The following is a 19621-nucleotide window of genomic DNA, read 5'->3' as shown; positions in this document are numbered from 1 at the left end:
AAATGATGACGGGGCTGACGCTACCCCTCCCTGTGAGTAGATGGTCCCTCTTTTCTGAGGAGACCCGTGTAACACAAATCCCGTCTTTACTCTCTCTTCCCATAGGTGTAGGAATGAAGTTGACTGACGTTGGCATAGCAACATTGGCTAAAGGGTGAGTAGAAGAAAAAAATCAAGTGCCTATCACTTACCTCTGGGTTTCTAAACACCTACTGGGCAGAGGCTGTTAGGCTGATGTGGGCAGAGGAGATTTCTTGTCCTAACTGTGAAAGACAGATGTTCTTGGGATGAATTCAGTTCACTTCTCTCACTTACCTAAAATATTTATGGACTTTGTTCTCCCAGGGAAACACATTTGTTTCCTAACTTTGAAACAAATAAGAACTCTGAACGCATTTCAAGGTTGATTACTAACAGGTGGCCCATGGTTGCGGGGGGAAATGCCAGCATTATTGGGACTCCTTTTAACTACGAATATTCTGTTTTTCTACATTTAATATCTTCACTATTAGAAGCTTCTTTAAAAATTCTATTTTTGCAATTGGGTGAACTCAATTTGCATATTTCTAATGTATTTTCCCCATACTTTTCACTAAAAAGTATTTTAGGCGGCTCCCAGACTCCCATGTTGATGATTGATTACAGGGGCAAATGGCTATGGAAGGGCTGTGATTGGTGACTATGGTTGTTGTCAGCGGTATTGATTTCCTAATTTAGCATAGGGAGTTGCTTTGCTCACTGTGGGGTGTGCCCGGACAGCACTAAAATAACATTTTACTGGGGTATCTCTTGAACAAACTGTCTCTTCTCACTGCTTTGCTTGACCACTAATGAGGAGAGAGCAGGCTATTTGAGGTTCTTCGTGAAAATAAAGCTCCAGGTTGGAGCTACCATGCTTTCTCCCACTGCTGCTCTTCCCATGTACTAGGACCATTTGTAAGGAGGAAGAAATGGCGGGGGTGGGGTGGGGCAAGCAAGTGACTTTTAGAAGGGATGGCGTGTGTTTTAAAATGGAGGTTTTGGTATGGAGTTTTCTCAAACTAAAAATAGAACTACCATATGTCCCACAGATTCCACTGCTGGGTATATATCCAAAAAAATTAAAACTGCTAATTCAAAAAGATACATGCACCCCAATGTTCATAGCAGCATTATTTACAGTTGCCAAGATAATGGAAGCAACCTAAGTGTCCATCAACAGACGAATGGATAAAGAAGATGTGGTGTATATATATATATATATATATATATATACATACAATGGAATACTACTCAGCCATAAAAAAGATTGAAATTTTGCCATTTGCAGCAACATGGATGGACTTGGCATTATGCTAAGTGAAATAAGTCAGAAAGACATTGTGTATCACTTATATGTGGAATCCAAAAAATACAACAAACTAGTGAATATAACAAAAAAGAAGCAGACTCACAGATACAGAGAACAAACTAGTGGTTACCAGTGGGGGGAGAGAAGCGGGGAGGGGCAATATAGGGGTAGGGGACTAAGAGGTACAAACTATTAGGTATAAAATAAGCTACAAGGGCTTCCCTGGTGGTGCAGTGGTTGGGAGTCTGCCTGCCGATGCAGGGGACACGGGTTCGTGCCCCGGTCTGGGAAGATCCCACAGGCCGCGGAGCGGCTGGGCCTGTGAGCCATGGCCAGTGAGCCTGCGCGTCTGGAGCCTGTGCTCTGCAACGGGAGAGGCCACAACAGTGACAGGCCCGCGTACCGCAAAAAAAAAAAAAAAAAAAAGCTACAAGGATATATTGTACAACATGGGGAATATAGCCAATATTTTATAATCACTATAAATGGAGTATAATCTTTAAAAAGTGTGAATCACTATATTGTACACCTGTAACATACAATATTGTACATCAACTATCTTTCAATTAAAGTAGGCTTTCTTATGGTTCAGATATGATGAAGCTGACAGATCAGGAGACAATTGCCACTGAAAAGACTTAGTCCCAGTTCCCAAGAGGAGGGGGCTTGCCAGGCCATGGGGGGGCCACATGGGGAAGCATCAGGGTCAGTCAGGAGGCAGAAGGAGTGAGGGGAAAACATGGATGAGAGCTTTTACTGTGATTTTTGAGGGAAGGAGTAGGTGGGGCTGGGTCGGCAAGCTTGGAATTGACTAGTTTGAAAAGTTCCCGCAGGCTCTGGGGTGTCCAGCTGGCTGAGGTCATCTGGTGCCTGCCCTGGGGTGATTAGGGCAGATGGATAGTGGCCCAGAGTGTGAGACCCCGATAGAGGAGATGGTGGGAGTAGGCTGCAGATTGGTTAGTTGGCATATGAAAGGCATTCTAGAAGGCCAGTCATTTACTATCTCTAGGAATTGGCTAACCCTGGGAAGGGGAGTCTGTCCAGGGCCAGCAAAGCCCCAGATGTCAAAGTGTCAGAAACACGGACAATAAAATAGCATGATTAATATAGCTCACTCTCCTGCCGCTGGGAACAACTTATTTACTTGAGCTTTCTGGTTATCTCAGACCATTGGCATCAGCAGTGCTTTCACAAGTACACTAATTTTCAATTAGTATATGGAGGATGGAGAAAAGTAGAGGGATTTGAAAAAAGTGGAAAAGGGACCACTCTCTTTTAACCTCCAGATCAATAAGTCTGATTCATGAAGTTCTCACCACCTACGCAAAAGCTTCTAATTTGGTTTTAGAACTAAGATGCAGTTGGCATATTTTCCTTCTCAAAATCTGCTCAGTTCCAGCACAAAATTGTATTTTCCTAGCTCCACACTCCATCCCCCTTGCTGACCGGAGCCCTGTCATATGGGTCAGGGAATTGGGTCATGGCCTTGGGCTTGTGGAGAGAGCACATCAGGAGGGGAGTACGATGTAGTGAGGAGAACAGGGCTTTTAGGAGAAGACTTGGGTTCAGTTCTTGGTCCTGCCACTTACTTCTGATTCTTCTAGTGGTAGCCTTTCTTCTTGGTGTCATAGGAATTAGGCCCATGTGATGAAAAGGGTGACAGTACAGCCTGATTTGCCCAGGACAGTACTATTTCATGCCTGCCATCCTAGCGTCCTGTCTAGTTACTCATTTGTCCTGGATAAGTTTCCCCATTGAGAAAATATATGGTACCCCTATTTATGAAAGACTTTTCCTGGACCCCAGAAAAAATTCCCAAGTTAAAGCTTTCCTTTACAGGCTCCATATTTGCAGAACATTAAAAATTCAGGCCTCATCCAGACCTGGTTTGAATGCTGGGTTCTTATCGTACCAGCTCGGTGGACGTGAGACCTGACATTCTCAAAGCCACTGATCTACAGAATGGGGACATGGGGTTGTCTTGAAGATTCCCCCAGTTCGGGCTTCCCTGGTGGCGCAGTGGTTGAGAGTCCGCCTGCCGATGCAGGGGACACAGGTTCGTGCCCCGGTCCGGGAAGATCCCACGTGCCGCGGAGTGGCTGGGCCCGTGAGCCATGGCCGCTGAGCCTGTGCGTCCAGAGCCTGTACTCCACAACAGGAGAGGCCACAACAGTGAGAGGCCCGCCTACCGCAAAAAGAAAAAAAAAAAGATTCCCCCAGTTCATCTGCATCCAGTCCCTGAAGCTCAGTACATGCTTCATAAATACCTTCCCCCCAACCCATGCCCCAGCCTGACCCCAGGGTAGGCAAATTCCATACCATTATCTGGAACAACTGTCTACCAAAACAAAGCAGAAACCTGCCCAAGAAGTTTCAAAAACTAAGGCAAGCATAAGAGTGATGATTTAAGATACCTTTTAAAAGCATCTTAACGGCTTCCAGGAACCTAGACCATATATTTTTTTTCCTCCTAATTTAAAAATGAAATCCAATCCCTTTGGTTTTATTCTCAGCTTTAATGTGACTTATCTGGCCTGGGACAGCTGCCCAGCACCCATTAGAGCTGGTAGCTGGAGCCCAGTGCAAAATGTTGTCTATTAAGTGTTACTTACTGCCTCCCTCCCAAGGAGGGGGTGGGAGAGAAGGAAATTCTGAAGTGTCTGAGAAAAATTAGATATTAGGAGTATTAGATCATCTTGTCCATTGTGTTTTTTAAAAACTTTTATTTGAAGTCACATTTTTTTTTTTTTCTCCAAAGAAATGTTCCTTAGAAGCACAGTTTTTGAAAAACTGATAAAAGGGGAAGCTTCTCTGACCAGAGGACAAGGGGCGGGGTCTGAGAGATGCCTTCGGAGGCCCCTGGGGGCTGGGTCCATCCTGCCTTTTTACTTGCCATGCAAGGAGCATCAGGGGCAGGGAAAGGCGACAGCCTGCTTGTAGGCACAGCCCTGCATGGGGTATGGGGCCCCAAGGGACAGGAGGCGAGGTGCTACTGAAGAAACTCTAGTGAAAGTCAAAGCTGCAGAATGGAGACCAGGCAATGGGAGAGACTTGCAAAGGATTCAAGTGCAAAGGCAGCTTACAGACAGGCGAAGAAGTCCAGGTGGGAAGCAGTCTCGAGCAGGGGAAGGAAAGACTGGGGAGCCTGGCAGATGCCAGAGGGTTTCCAGAGAGCAGGAGAGGAGATTAGTGGTTGAGCACTGAGCACCTTCTCTTAATTCTTAGCGGGCAGCCTGCGCAGGCGTCCTTCATCCGTGCTGGAGAGGGAGAGTGGCCCACTCTCCGGAAGCCTAGGGAATGGGTGCCCCCGTCCTAAGAAGCAGTGCTCCATGTAGGCAGCATTACACATGTTCTTTTAATCGCATTAAAAAGAACACCAGGTATGGACAGGAGAAACAGTGAGGAGGCAGATAGGACTTACTTTAATAATTATTAACAATGATGGTAATAAATTTAAACCAGAAAGAAGAAAATCTCCCAAATTTAGGGTCCACCCTTTTTTGGCTGACAGTGGTCCGGATCTTCTTCAGGAAGAGGAGCCACTTATTTTCATCTAAAGAAAATATTCCCTGTGACTCAACCTGAACCCCAGGTTTGACTGCGGACACCCCAGTAAATGGGACCTGGCTTGTTCAGTGAAGTCATAATACTATTTTAAGGGTAAACTATTTATAATCTTATAAAAGAAAATAGGGGACCGTCATGACTTATTCACTTTAATGCAACTTTACCTGGTGATATGAGCCTTAAAACTGAAGCATGGCATATTGTCCTGTGAGCCACCGATAAGAAAGCTGTATCCCAATCTCCTGTACCCCAATACCTACAATCCTTTGGCAGTGTTGAGTACCAAAACTTCATGTTACAAAGTGTGGCAAATAGGATTGCTTCAACATCGAATAATCCATTTTCTAGGCAGACCCAAGATACTAACGGCACTGTCAAACATATTTCTGATTTGAAATCGCTTGAGCATTTAGAGTTCTCTGAAGGGAGAGGAGGAAGAAATGACGAATTCCATACCCGAAGACTTGGAAATTTAACCGAATCGAACTAAAATCAGTGTATACCAACACGTGTTGGGGAACAGGGTTGCACATGTCACAGCGGGTCCTGCAAACACACACACCTGTCCCCAGCCAGCAGTTGAGTTTCTGGGGAGATGGTGATATTGCGATTCAGCCACCAGAGGGCACCAGAGCCAATGCTTTTGTCTTCTGTAATCTTTCCCCCAAAAGCCCACTTCATGTTGGTGAAAAACAAAGAAAAGTACCCTGAGCAGATTTCTTCCCAGTCTGTAAGCATTGAACCAAAAATAGGATCGATATCAATAACCACAGAGGAACCCCTCCCTGTGGCCACCAGGCTGCCAGCCAGCATCGCGGCTCTACCTTTGGAAGAAAGAACAATCAGGCAGAGGATACATGGCATGTGTCAGGCATCCCTGACGTGGAAACCAAATTCAGGAGACCCTGGAGAGAGTCACGAATGGCTTGTTCTTGCTGAGTGGCAAATGTGAGGTGATAGGGCCCAAATATCAAGACAGACACACAGTGAGGACAGCTGCCTCAAGAAAGCAGGCTCTCCTGGCATCAGCATGATGTCCTATGAGCCATGAAACAGGAAAAATTAACACAGTCTCCCACATTCAGTCAGCTGAGTTCCAGAAAAAGGATCTGCGATCCATGCCAAGAGCAGCCCACCATGGAGCCCTGTGTGCTATGAACAGACAGGGTGGCAGCAGCCACCTGGGATGCTTAACCCAGGCACAATCCCGAGACACCACCCTGCCTGGAGAGGAGGGGCTGAAACATACTTGTGGGTGGAAGGAAATGGGATCTAATATTCAAGAAACACACCCTGAGAAAAGGCTCGGGGGTGTGCCTGTGTGCACACGGGGGCGTGTGCTGTGTGTGTGTGTGTGTGTGTGTGGTGACTCTGGGCGACTATTTAATGCAACGCATGAATCTTCCAGGAGGGGAGGAAACAAAGGGATTTGGAACAGAATTTCCTGACATCCTTTAAGTGCTTTGCACAGCAGGCCCGTGTCGCTGTAGATCCCGGATGTTCTAGCTGACTCACCAACACCAGGCTTTAGGGGACCAGTCTCACAGGCCTAAGGGACCTAACAAAGGCACTTTCACACCCCAAATATCTGCCTTCCCATTCTGCCACTGCTGTCACCTACCCTGGAAGGCAGCCTGCATCTCATTTAAATCCAATCAAGTCATTATGTAACAGAGTTACTTGGCCAGTGGCTGGTTTATTTGGCCAGTCTTTGCCATCAAGGAGGTGTGGAGGCCCATGATGGGAACACTTATTCTCTTCACAATTTTGGCGAGGCTGGCACTGCTGGCAGTGCTCCTAGTGTGTGTTCAGAGTCTCCTGGGCCCAAGAGTCAGCCAGGACCCAGCCTGTCCACAGAGCGGGAATAGCATGGCAGTCTCTTGGCCTCCTGTCCAAAGTCTCACAAAAGACAGTTCTGTTGAAGTGACTGGAGTTGGAGCCATGGGCTTCCTCCCACTTCCCCAACACTACTCACTATTTACCCCCTGCCCGGTCCATGCCCAGAACCAGAGGGACACAGCCAGGCCCCTAGTCATTTGTCTTCCAGATTCAGAGACAAGTCTGAACTGAAAGAAGATCTCGAAAGATTGATGGACTCGAGACCGCCCCCTGCAGGACAGGCTGGTAGACAGCAGGAGGGAAATGAAGGATGAGGACGTGATAGCCAAGGGTCAGGGGTCACAAGCGCCTGAGAGGGTAGGGCTGGGTGAAGGCCAGAATTGTCTGGAAAAAAGCTACAGTGCCTTCAGGAAGGTCTACACAAAGTGCAGCGGTGGGGCTCCAGGTTACGGGGATTGAAGAGGGAGATGCCACTAGAAAAAGGCATGGGGGGTATGTGTGTGTGTCTAAAAAGGCCGAAGAGAAGGAGCCCATAGAGGTACAGACTGCGGGGCTGAATAGAGCCCGTTTCAGAGGAGAAGCCCCTGCCTCAGGGTTTCGGGGCTTGTCCAGGGTGGCCTCCACGCCACCCTCCCCACACCCTGGAGCAGGTGCTCTTCTGACGAGGCTGATGCTCTCACCTTACCTTCCGGGCCCTGTGGCCCTGAAGGGGCTCCCCATATGCAGGTGGAATGAGGATGGGGCTTTGGGGGCCGGAGCTCTGTGGCCTGGGACAGCAGCTCAGCCTCAGACTGCCTGTTTCATGGCTGTCTTGTCCCCCGTATCCCCTCCTTGGCTCTCTTGGATCCCGACTTCAGATTCCATTTCATGTATTAAGGCGAGGACCGCATGCTTCCTGCACAGCCACGGGGACGGGCCTCCTGGCCTCAAGAATGGACCCACAGTAGACATCTAGGGCCCCCTCTTCTCCCCTGGGTCCCCTCTCTGCTCCCTCATCCTAGGGCTCACATCACAGAGGCCCCCCTAGATGGGGGGCACCTTCAGAAGGCATCAGAGCAGAAAGCTGGCAAGCGTGCAGGGCTGCTGGAATGGCCTTGCTAGCAGAAGCAGAGAACCAGACTGTGGGCGTGCCGCTGCCCTCCGGCTTTCTCCCAGCCTGGGTGGATGTCAGGGAAGAAAGTGCCAGGGCTTGTTTCCATGGAGACACTGTGCCTCTTGCTTAATGGAGGCTTGAGGGCAGGGGCTGTGGTGGCCTCGAGGACAGAGAGGCTGGCAGCCATGCGAAGGAGCCAGGCTCTGTTCTAAGGGAGGTGGAGCCTTCTGAGCGGTGTGTGACCACGGTCTGACTTACACTCGGGGTGGCCATGGCATGTGCCCCGGACAAGGCGAGAAGCAAGGACCACCCCCAGGGGGCTCTGGCGATAGGCTGGGGTGGGCGGTGCTGGCTGGACCAGGGGTCCCATGGTGTTTGGGGGCTGAGGTCCCCTGTCTAGAGGGGACCTCCAAGGTCAGCTTGGAGACGGGAGCAGAATACAACTTCTCTGGGCAACGGATTTCGTTACGGTACATTGTCCCCCCAGAAGGCCCCATGACTCTTACGGTAGCAGTTTGCAAAGTGGTCATGTGAAAACAGGATGGCTGTTGTCAAATAATCTGGGGAGACCTGACTTGAATAAGTGTAGGAGGTTTCCTCCGTGTGAGACTTCACAGGGTCTTTCAAGAGCCGATGTGTATTTTGAACCCCAAGGGGGCAAGGAAAGCGATTATATAGCATTTTTTCACAGTATTTACAACACAGAATTATTATTTTTTTCAAAGCATCTTATGGGGCTCTTGTTCCTTGGAACATATTTTGGGAAACACTGAGTACGCACAAGAAAAATGACAGCATGGCTTATGAACCTTCCACAAATGGCCTCCGGCCTCGTCTCTCCTCAGGATGCCTGCCCTTGCTCAGAACATCCTCTGAACTTTTGTCCATGCTGTTACCCCTGCCAGATAATCCCAGAGCCATTATTCCTCCATGAAACATCCTTAGAACCCACCAGGCAGTGGGGAAAAAATCACATCCCTGGGTTACTGGAGCCCTTTATCACAGCATAATATAATTATTTGTTTATGCATCTGTTTCCCCTGCAAGATGCCAGCTTTCTGGAAAAGAGCCACGTACATTATTAATCCTTTTTAATCCCCCTACAATGTCTGCCATACAGCTGGTGCCCAGTGAATGGAGAAATGAATGAACAAACATGAAGAAATGGAGATATTGATGGAATGGCAGGAATTACTAGATGGTTCCAGAGCGGGCAGCTCCCTTAGCGCCCTCTCTTTTCCACATAGGTGACAATCGATCCTACCTGTTCATAAATTCAGCCCTGGCTTTATTTTGCACACAGACACGGCACACGCACACCCCCTCCCCAAACTAGGGGGTTTATTTCAATTCCTCCCCACCATCCTCAACCTGAATTCCAAGTCCTTCTAGCCGTTCCTCATAAATTAAAATTTTCTTTAGAAAGCATCTCAGACTAAAACCTCTGTTATAAATAGTTTCTGTCTTGCTTCTAAAAGGGTTACCAATGTGTGGGGATTCTCTATAGGTTTTTCTTGTCTCACCGAGTTTTCTTTAAACGAGTCCTTTATTAAGCCAGACATGAACCTTGATTTCTTCCACGCAGCCAGAGGTGGGAGTTTCTGCAGCTTTGCTCCACCCCCTTCCCTCTCTGGGCGTGTTTGGAGGCAGTAAATTGCACAGGGAAGCTGTGCTAAGCTGAGGGAGAAGCCGACCATTGCTGTCAAGTGGTGGTTTTCGTATGAGTCCGAAAGGCTGTGCCATCCATTATCAGCAAGAGAGGAAAGAGGACTCGCTTTTTTTTCCTTTTTTTTTGTGGTACGCGGGCCTCTCACTGTTGGGGCCTTTCCCGTTGTGGAGCACAGGGTCCGGATACGCAGGCTCAGCAGCCATGGCTCACGGGCCCAGCCGCTCTGCGGCATGTGGGATCTTCCCGGACCGGGGCACGAACCCGTGTCCCCTGCATCGGCAGGCGGACTCTCAAGCATTGCGCCACCAGGGAAGCCCAAGAGGACTCGCTTTTAAGCAAGAAGTCAGCCTAGCATGGTTTCCAACACATTTCGAATAAATCTGTGTAATCCTCAACAAAATATTAGCCAACAGAATCCAACAACACATAAAAAGGACCATATACCATGATCAAGTTGGATTCATTCCAGGGTCACAAGGATGGTTCAACATACGCAAATCAATCAGTGTGATACACCACATCAACAAAAGAAAAGACAAAACCCACATGATCGTCTCCATAGATGCAGAAAAAAGTGGGTATAGAGGGAACATATCTCACCGTTATAAAAGCCATTTATGACAAACCTGCAGCCAACATAATACTAAATGGTGAAAAGCTGAATAAATCTGTGTGGAGCGAAGGCAGGATGTAAAAATAGCCTCCTACCTCCTCCTGAAGTGGATTGTGACAGTGTGCTTTTACAAAGTTGTATGACACAAATGTCAAGAAGGAAAGAGATCCGTTTTCCGATTTAAAGAGGTTTCTGAAGTCAAAGAAGGGTGATGTGAGATCATTCACACTTTAGTCTATCTCCTTGCTACTCCGGGGGGGGGGGTGTCCCTGCATCCGCATGGGTTCAGAGCTTGTTAGAAATGCAGCATCTCAGACCCCACCCCAGACCTACTCAATCCAAGCCAGCACTTGAGCAAGGCCCCTGCGTGATGTGTATTCCCCACTCGCACCCAAGGGGCAAGATATTTACGAAAATACTCCGCTGGATGATGTTCAGTAGAATGAATTTATTGTTCCATGCTTGGAGATTGTGAGGGAAGATGGATAATTTAAAGCGATGGGCTAGAAAATTATACTAATTTGAGGATAAGGATACAAAGATTCAGTGAATAAAATTCAATAGAACTAAGGTTTCTAAAAATGGAAATGTGTGAGAAAGTTCTCAAATACAAGGTTATTTTTTCCCATTGTATTAGATTCCTTGGGCTTCCAAAATGAATTATCACAAAACCGGGTAGCTTAAAACAATAGAAATGTGTCCTTTCCCAGTTCTGGAGGCTGAAAGTCCAGAGTCAGGCAGCAGGGTTGGTTTCTCCTGGAGGCTCTGAGGGAGAATGTGTCTCCTCCTCTCTCCTGCGTTCCAGAGGTCGTTGCCATCCTCAGCGTTCCTTGACTTGTAGATTACGGCTCCCATCTCTGCCTCTGTTGTCACGTGCTATTCTCCCTGTGTGTCTATATCCTCTCCTCTTCCTACACAGACGCCAGTAAGATGCCCTTATTGGATTAAGGGCCCGTTCTACTCCAGTATGACCTCATCTTAATGACATCTGCAATGACACTATTTCCAAATAAGGCCACATTCTGAGGTTCTGGGAAGGACATGACTTTTGGGGGAGACACTGTTCGACCCAATACGTTCATCCAACAAGAACAACAATGGCGAGTGTCTGCAATGGGGACCTTGCTGGAGAGATGTCATGATGCTTCAGATTTGTGGTCCCCTCCAATCCTGAGGGTGGCAGATGGCACACGTGGCATGCAAGGTGGGCCACAAGCAGGAGAGCCTGGATTTTTCATTTCTTGGGTGTACGAGCATTTGGTGTAATTGAACTTGTGTCCTTTGGAAAAGCTCTGGGTTAACTGATCTAGGAACACAAACGATGTTGCCCTATTTTCTTCCCAGGCAGCAGCAATGGCTCTGAGTTTGAGAGAATAAGAGGTCAAATAGAAGCCCAGGAGCCCTGGCTGAGACAGAGACCAAATTGAAAAAGGAGAAAGATTTTTAATTCTGCAGATGCTAGGTAGCAAAAATAGTCTACACCTGAGATAGCTGGGGAGGGATGTTCCATATTGCCTGGGAGGCCCATTTGAGAGTCCAAAATTAGATGGAGAGAGAAAAGGAAGTTTAGCAGTGTGATCTGGAGATGCCCTGGGCTGAGATGAGGCAGCTCTGAGGATGGGGTCGGCATGCATTCATTTCTTCCCCTGACCTTTATTGAAAAGCCTCCCTAGACAGGTATTCTGGACATAAAGTAGTGTCCTGGGGGAGATCAGTCTGTGCACGGGAAGGCATACCCTGAATTCTGAGAAGTGGATGTAGTTCTCACAAGGATACAGGGAAGATGCTGGAGAGATTTCTTCTCATGGTGTGAGAGTGGGGAGGCTCCACAGAAATGCACTCGAGCTGGGGCTTGAAGGAAGCCAGGGGCTGAGTCAGGGGCTCCTTGACTGAGCAAAGCTGCCTTCACTCTAGGGCCTTGCCCCATCTGCTTGCGGCCTTCTGTAGTAAAATCGGCCCCAGTCTCTGCTGCCTACTCTGGCTTTCCCGGAGGAGTCTAAAGGAGGTGCTAGATTCCTCGGAAGAGATCTGGGCTCCACCCAGCTGGGCTGCCCAGAAGTCCTGCTCTTTTGTCCCAAACTCAGCCATTCCCATTTCAGAAGGTGGGAACCATTATGTAAGGGACCATTTGTTAGGCAGCATTATACACTTGGCCGCCAGGCTGGGCTTAAGAAGCAATTAGCAAATTTTCTGGGAGGTTGCAGTGCAAATTAGTGATTCTTCTCTGCTGAGACTAGGTGTTGTCTGAATGTTTACAAGCCTCAAGGCAGCTTTAGACAGATGACCGTGACTAGTTTCCAATGTGCTTCCATAGGGAGGCTGCCTTTGATCATCCTAGTTTGAGAAGCTCAGGAACTGGTGTGAGACAAGTGGGGCCTCCCTGGCAGGAGGATGGGATTAGGCTTTCCATTCCATCTGACAATCACAGGTCCAGGTGGCCTCGCATCCCTCCGGGGCGTGCTCAGGCACCAAGGAAATGCAGGCAGGCTATTTCAGCCATTCTCATGACCTCCTACAGGAGAAGATAGAAATGTAAAGATGACATGGTTGGCAGTGGCATTTCTTTCTACCCTGCTAGAGTCAACACCTGTCTTGGGCTGACTTCTTCAACGAGGGAGTTTGGCTTTTAAAAACGGAGTCATTTTTCACAAGAAAACGTACTGTGGGCTCCCAGGGAGAGGAGGAAGAGCCGTTTCCCTTCAAGGAGGGTCAGGCTGGATTTGTAACAGACACATCAGGATGGAGCTGCTCACTGATGCTCTGGCTTCAGAGATGAAAGAAATCTTTCAGGCCCTTAACAGCCTAAAACCCAGCTTGGGTTTCCTAGGGAAAAGCGCACAAGTCCCAGTTCATTCAATTCAGGTCTGTTGGCCTTTATGGTTTCTACCAGCAAATGAAGGAGGCCCAATTTCTTGAATCATATTAGCTACAGATTCAGCGCGATGCCAGCATTGCAGATTCCTTTTGCCAGTTAGCGTTTGGCCCTATTAATAAAATGCAGCAGAACTCGCTCACACCCAGCAGGACCAGTTTCCTAGGCAGGCAGCCTGTGTGGTCACATAAGGTCCGACACTCAGATGGGCCTGGGCTTCGTTTAATGCATGTTCTGCTGTTGTCATCTTGAAAGGCTTAATCATTATTGCCCAAGGAACCCATGTTTTCGTTTTGCACTGGGCCCTGAAAATTATGTCGATGGCCTCATATGCCATCCACACCCCTGCGTATCCTCTTTACCAGGCAAATCCCATATCCTTCCATCTCAGCTTCAGCATCCTTTCCACAGGAAGCCCCTACCAGCTGCACCAATTATAACCTTGACAACTATACTACAGCCTTGCCAGCATTAATCGAATGTCATCCACTATACGTCATGCACTGATCTAGGTGGTTTGTATGCATTTCCTCATTGTCATCCTCTCAGCAACCCTTCACCAGCTTTCTTGCTGGATTTTGGAGATTTGGGGGCATGGGGACTTGTCCATTCAGGAGGACACTTACCTCCCATGATCAATCGAGATGGGAAAACACAGCCATTGACGATTTGAATATGAAATGTCCCAACCCAAAGGAAGAGCCCCTGAGACCACTCCAGGCAGGTCAGCAGGGTCCCTCCAGGAGCCTACCAGAGACGAAGGCCCAGATTCTTCTCCTCCTGAGGAGAGGATGCACTGTCACAGGAGAGAGCCCTTCTGTAGGAGGGAGACTCAGAGGGCTGCACCCTGGTCTCTTCTCTTACACCCACTTGCTTTGTTGTCTTAGGCTGGCCGCACAGCCTCTCAGCCTAAACTCCTTCAATGATAAGTGGAAGGGTCTAAACTTCTTCCAGCCCCAAAGTTCTAGATTTGTTTATTCAGAACCTCTGGATGGGATGGGTTGGCTTTCAGATCACCAAGAGATCTTCTATTTTTTTTTTTTTTTGCGGTACGTGGGCCTCTCACTGTTGTGGCCTCTCCCATTGCGGAGCACGGGCTCTGGATGCGCAGGCTCAGCGGCCATGGCTCACGGGCCCAGCCGCTCCGCGGCATGTGGGATCTTCCCGGACCAGGGCATGAACCCGTGTCCCCTGCATCGGCAGGCGGACTCTCAACCACTGCGCCATCAGGGAAGCCCCGAGATCTTCTAATTTTTATGGAGATGGTCCAGCACTAGTCACTATGACTGAAAAAAAAAAAAAAAAAAAGCTATAAAATGCTGACACAGCAGAACTGTCAACCCCTAGAACATTTGTCTGATCATAATCTTTGGTCTTTACTTCATTCCACAGGTTTTTTCTATCAATAGTTATGTCAACCATTTGGCCATTCTTGCCTAAAGTAGGAATAAATATATTTTCACACAGCATTAGTTTCCCCGCTGAAACGTTTCTTTTAATATTGGTGAAGGGTCCTGTTTAAAAAAAAAAAAAATTGTTTCCTTCCACCCAAACTCACAGGTACAAAGGATTTAAAGGCAACTGTTCCATGACCTTCATTGATCAATTTAAAGCGCTACACCAGTGTAACAAGTATTGTAAAATGCTGGGGCTGAAGTCGCTTCAAAACAACAGCCAGAAACAGAAGAAGCCAAGCATCGGGAAAAGCAAAATTCAGCCAAACCGCACAACCGTGAAGAAGACGGCATCTGGGACCCCAGCAGAAAAGAAAACCTAACATCTCCTCTTAACTAACGGTCACCGGCTGGCAGCGCACTGCCTTGTGGGTAGAAATTTGAAAACACCCTGGAGGGAACACATAGCCTGCAGAGAGCAGCGTGACAGTCCCTATTCCCAGCTGCCTGTACTCGGAGCTGCTTCCAAAGCCGTCACCTGCTGTCTTCACTGAGATGACTTCGGAGCAGGATTTGTGAGCAGGCTTATGGAGAGACTGAATCCACTGTCAGTCTCAAAGTAGTCCATCTTTGTCTATACTGTTAGCCTTGGTACCAACCTCACATTACGTGTCTGTTTGTGTATTTGCACGTGGCTGTCTCGTTACGGACTTGGTCCTGAGCAGGGTCTGTCCACAGCCCCAGTCTTCCCCACCCCCATTCCTAACCTCAGAACTTCTGGACATCCAGCTAGTCTATCAACAGAAAACATGAATTCCGTCATTGGGTCTATCTGTCGCCCTAGAGTCGATTATGCTATTGTAGCTGGAGGGGGGCTTCCGAAACGTCAGGCCACTTCCCATCATTACTCACGTATCTGGTTAGAATGTTCTGTTTAATTAAATTCATCTTTAGACAAAAGGTGTAAGAGGCATGTATTAGCACAGACACTTTTCTTTAGAATGTGGGCCCTATTTCACATTCCTCCAGGATTAGTGATTTCCTAATACGTGTCCCGGAGCACAAAATATTTGCCTCCGTGGTTTTCCCCATTCTTATAAGCACTACTTCCAGTTTGATCCACTTCCTACTTTGCTCTCTAAATCCAAGCTCCCTAAACCTAGGGCTGCCCCATGTAGGATTACTCTGGAAGATGCATACAAATCCTGGCTGGGACACACAAGCTCACAGGGTCCTGGTCCCACCCACCCATTCCAAAGGGCTCTCCTTCCTACCCGTCTGGGTCCTGTCCAGCTGTGGAGCAGAATGGCCACAGCAGTTCACACTGGGCAAGAGGAAACACTGAAAGGACAGCTCAGCGACTGTTTCACGCACCCTGAACTATAAGAACATCTCGAGCCCCAACAGTGTGTTGTTGTTATTGTCTAAGTAATAGACTTTTTTTTTTTTTTTTTTTGCCGTACGCGGGCCTCTCACTGCTGTGGCCTCTCCCGTTGTGGAGCACAGGCTCTGGACGCGCAGGCTCAGTGGCCATGGCTCACGGGCCCAGCCGCTCCGCGGCACGTGGTATCCTCCCGGACCGGGGCACGAACCCACGTCCCCTTCATCGGCAGGAGGACTCTCAACCACTGTGCCACCAGGGAAGCCCTAGCTGGTTGTTTTTAAAGATGCTTCAACTACTCCCTGACCAGGGAGGATTATTAGGCCTCCTCCGAGGGGGCTCCTCAAACTGAAAGTGGACACGAACTCCCTGGGATCTTGTGAAAATGCAGGCACCGAATCGGTGGGTCTGGGGTGGGGCCTGAGACTCTGCATTTCCATCATGCTCCCAGGGGATCTGCGTACTGGCCTGAGACCACACTTAGGAGGGGTGTCTAGATCACAGGGAGGAAGGGCCTGAAATGTTGAGGGGAGTGACTAGGCCTAGAGTTCAAACAGCAGTCGGCTGGAGGAGGCATCCAGCTGCTTCAGTTCTGGGAGGGAGCAACTTGGAGACAAAGAGAAACAAGGCAGCAGCGCTCACAGTCCGGGGTGGTCACCGTGTGCAGCCCCTCCCAGGCAGCAGGCTTCCACGGGAGACTCCTGGCTGCTTCCGCCTGAGAACGCTGCTCTCCACGGGCATGGGGTTTAGATAAAAAAGAGGAAATAGATGCGATGTTTGTTTGTTTGTTTTCTTTTTGCGGTACGCGGGCCTCTCACTGTTGTGGCCTTTCCCGTTGCGGAGCACAGGCTCCAGATGCGCAGGCTCAGCGGCCATGGCTCACGGGCCCAGCCGCTCCGCGGCATGTGGGATCTTCCCAGACGGGGGCACGAACCCGTGTCCCCTGCATCGGCAGGCGAACTCTCAACCACTGCGCTACCAGGGAAGCCCCGTGATGTTTGTTTTGAAAAGAGATTTGAAGGAGAAAACTCTTCAGATACTCACAGCTCATCTTTTCAGAAAATCTGTCATCTCCATTTCTTCTGAAATGACTCCCCCAGCTACAGATGACAAAATGCTCATTTTTTCTATGAGGCAGCCTGTAGCCTGCTTTCCCTGCAGAGATCCTGCAGATGTATTTGGCAGTGGAGCTCTAGAAAGTTCCATAAGAACAAAGCGCAGGGCACATTTTGATTGAAATTAGTGTATATACATAAGTGTGGGTGTGACCAAAGACCCTCTCTTTGGTAATACTTTGTAATTATAAAAATATCAACACAAGTGTTCAAAAATATTATGGAAAGGTACAAAATGAAAAGTCAGAGTCATCCTGTAACCCTCCTCCCCCCACCCAGCCCGAGCTGGCTTTGAATTTGGACTTGGAGAGACAGTGGAAAGGAAAGGATTTTCTCCCGGATTTGGCATTTTGCAGGCAGCCCACAGGGTGGCTTGGTTGGAGCTGCCCCTGCCTCCTTTGACAGATGCTTAGCTTATTTTTCAAAGTGCCCTTATTGTTTATCATAATCTGATTTCATCTGTTTGTGAACATTTGGAGGACCAGGGACAGAAGGGGTGCCCACAGTGGGATTTGTCGCAGCCAGCGCTCCCAGGGATGGCCTCTGTGGGGCTGTCTGGCCATCTGTCCAGCCACCCAAACCTTGACCTTCTGTTCTGAGATGAATGGCAGTTTTCGTCGCACAGTCAACTAACAGGCTGAGTGTGCCGTGAGCTCTTACACCAAAGGAGTTTCTCTGGGGTCTCAGAAATGCCCACACCCGTTGAGATTGTTCTAGCTCACTTTGTACCACATCCAGTTCCTATGGCTTTTCCCGTCTGTCTCTGGAAGTGTGAGGTGCTAGGAGGTCTATAAACACAACAGACACTCAACCCCGGATGGAGCTGGGACAGCCTGGTGGGTCCAGCTGGAGATTTGGTGCCTGATGCCTGCAGGGTTGTCACATGCATGCAAGCATCTCTGTTTCCTAAAGGGCTCCATGGCAGAGCTCCGTGAGGGGCGGATGACACCTCATTAAAATGGGCTGGTGTTTTCAACAGCAGGTTTATCACTAATGAGGATGGCAGAGAGGTGAGGACTTCTTGCCAGTGGCATCCTCTTCCGGACAGGTCTGGTTTGGGATCCGTGTGAATATTTCACATTATCTTGTTGTATCAGCGCCTCCCCAGCCATGCTTCTGATAAGCCTCCTAATAGCAAAGGGTTTCAACAGATTCTTATTAAAAAGAATGCCAAAAGAAGTAACAATTATTTTCTAATTATAAAGTATTCTCTTTTCTAAATATACGTCCTGTTTTGTGTGTGTGGAGGGCATGTGTTCAACCATTTGCAGATGGGAAGAGCTGGCCTCGGCCTGGTCCTGGCTTGCTTCTTTTGTGTACGCTCCGCTCTGCTGGCCCAGTGTGTGCAAATGTGAACAGATGGGCATTTCTCCCCCATTTAGATCTGCAGACGCCATTTGGGCTTCCATAGTTCTAAAAAATCAAAGAAACACAAAACCCTCTTCTGCCTTCCAGCAAAGGGTATGTTTTCCAACTCTCTGCTGTAGCAGCTCTGAAATCCTCTGAGAACTGGCTTGTTCTAAACTGATCTATAAGAGCTGAGAGGCAAGATGGACTGCCAGGTTCATCTGTGTGGTCATGTGAGCACAGACTTCAACTTGACAGATGCAGTGAACAAATATTTAAACTGCAGATGCTACCACAGGATCAAGAATTTTTAAAATTCTATTTTTTATGAGAGGCCCACATGGACCAAGGTAGAAATCATCTCAGAGGCTTTTTTCAAACATTACATGTTCTTTATCAGATACTAAGAAAAACCAGTCTGTCAGCTTCTTAGGGACGCAAACTTTCATTTTAGCACCAGAAGCAATTCTGATGGGATGTCTCACCTCCATTTTCCTCTCCAGCCCATCCCTTCCTCTTTCTCTGTCTACCTCTACATGAATGGTAAGGTAGTGGTTGCTTCCCAGAGTTACGTTGTCCACAATACCTTCTTTGGTGTCTGTGTTAGTTTCCTGGGGCCGCTGTGACAAAGTACCACAAACTGGGTGGCTTCAACAACAGAAATTGATTGTCTTATGCTTCTGGAGGCTGGAAGTCCCAGCTCGAGGTGTTGGCAGGGCCATGCTCCCTCTCACGGTGATAGAGGAAGCTCTGTTGCAGCCCCTTTCTTAGCTTCTGGTAGTTCCTTGACCTGTGGCAGCATGAGTCCAATCTTCACGTGGAGTTCTCCCCAGGTGCATGTCTGGGTCCACATTTTCCCTTCTTATTATAAGGACACCAGTCATACTGGATCAGGACCCTTCCTAATGACCTTTTTTTTGGCTTGATTACCTCTGTAAAGGCCCTATCTCCAACACAGGTCACATTCTGAGGTCCTTGGGGGTTAGGACTTCACCATATGAGTTTTTGCAGGGACAGTTCAACCCAAATTGTGTCCTTGTCTTTCACACAGGAGAAATGGGACTGTTGCCCTCTTGAGTTGTGCAACGGGTCAGCTGTGAAAGTGAGGAGTGTCACAGCCAAGCATATTTATACACTGACAATTCCCAAATTATCTCTCTGAACTCCAGACCCATCTATGTAATAGCCTCGTCAACATCTCCATCTGCATCACATCCATTGAGCTCTTATCTCTTACGAGAAGCTGATTGCTACAAACGGATTCCAATACCACTTGTTAATAAAGGAGCTGGGAGTGACCTCATCTCCCTGAACCCAACTCCCTCATCTGATAAATTGTCACTGAATCAAACTTGCATTCTTTCGCCCTCCTGTGGTAAAGCCAATCTACTGACACTGGGT

General features: G+C 48.3%; 1 protein-coding gene across 1 annotated transcript in view; it reads left to right on the top strand.

Moving 5' to 3' along the window:
• ALPK2 (alpha kinase 2) overlaps positions 1 to 14760 on the top strand; it is a gene marked incomplete at both ends in the record, with an annotated part of 115834 nt that extends 101074 nt beyond the window's left edge. Inside the window, 2 exon segments of the mRNA XM_079717935.1 lie at positions 106 to 154; positions 14544 to 14760. Of these exon segments, the coding sequence (XP_079574061.1) occupies positions 106 to 154; positions 14544 to 14760 (266 nt within the window).
• Positions 14761 to 19621: the final 4861 nt, after the last annotated feature.

The sequence above is a fragment of the Hyperoodon ampullatus genome (genome assembly GCF_949752795.1).
Source record: "Hyperoodon ampullatus genome assembly, chromosome: 13".
Taxonomy (NCBI): domain Eukaryota; kingdom Metazoa; phylum Chordata; class Mammalia; order Artiodactyla; family Ziphiidae; genus Hyperoodon; species Hyperoodon ampullatus.
The sequence above is the reverse complement of the archived record's forward strand: the minus strand, read 5'-3'. Positions and strand labels throughout refer to the sequence as shown.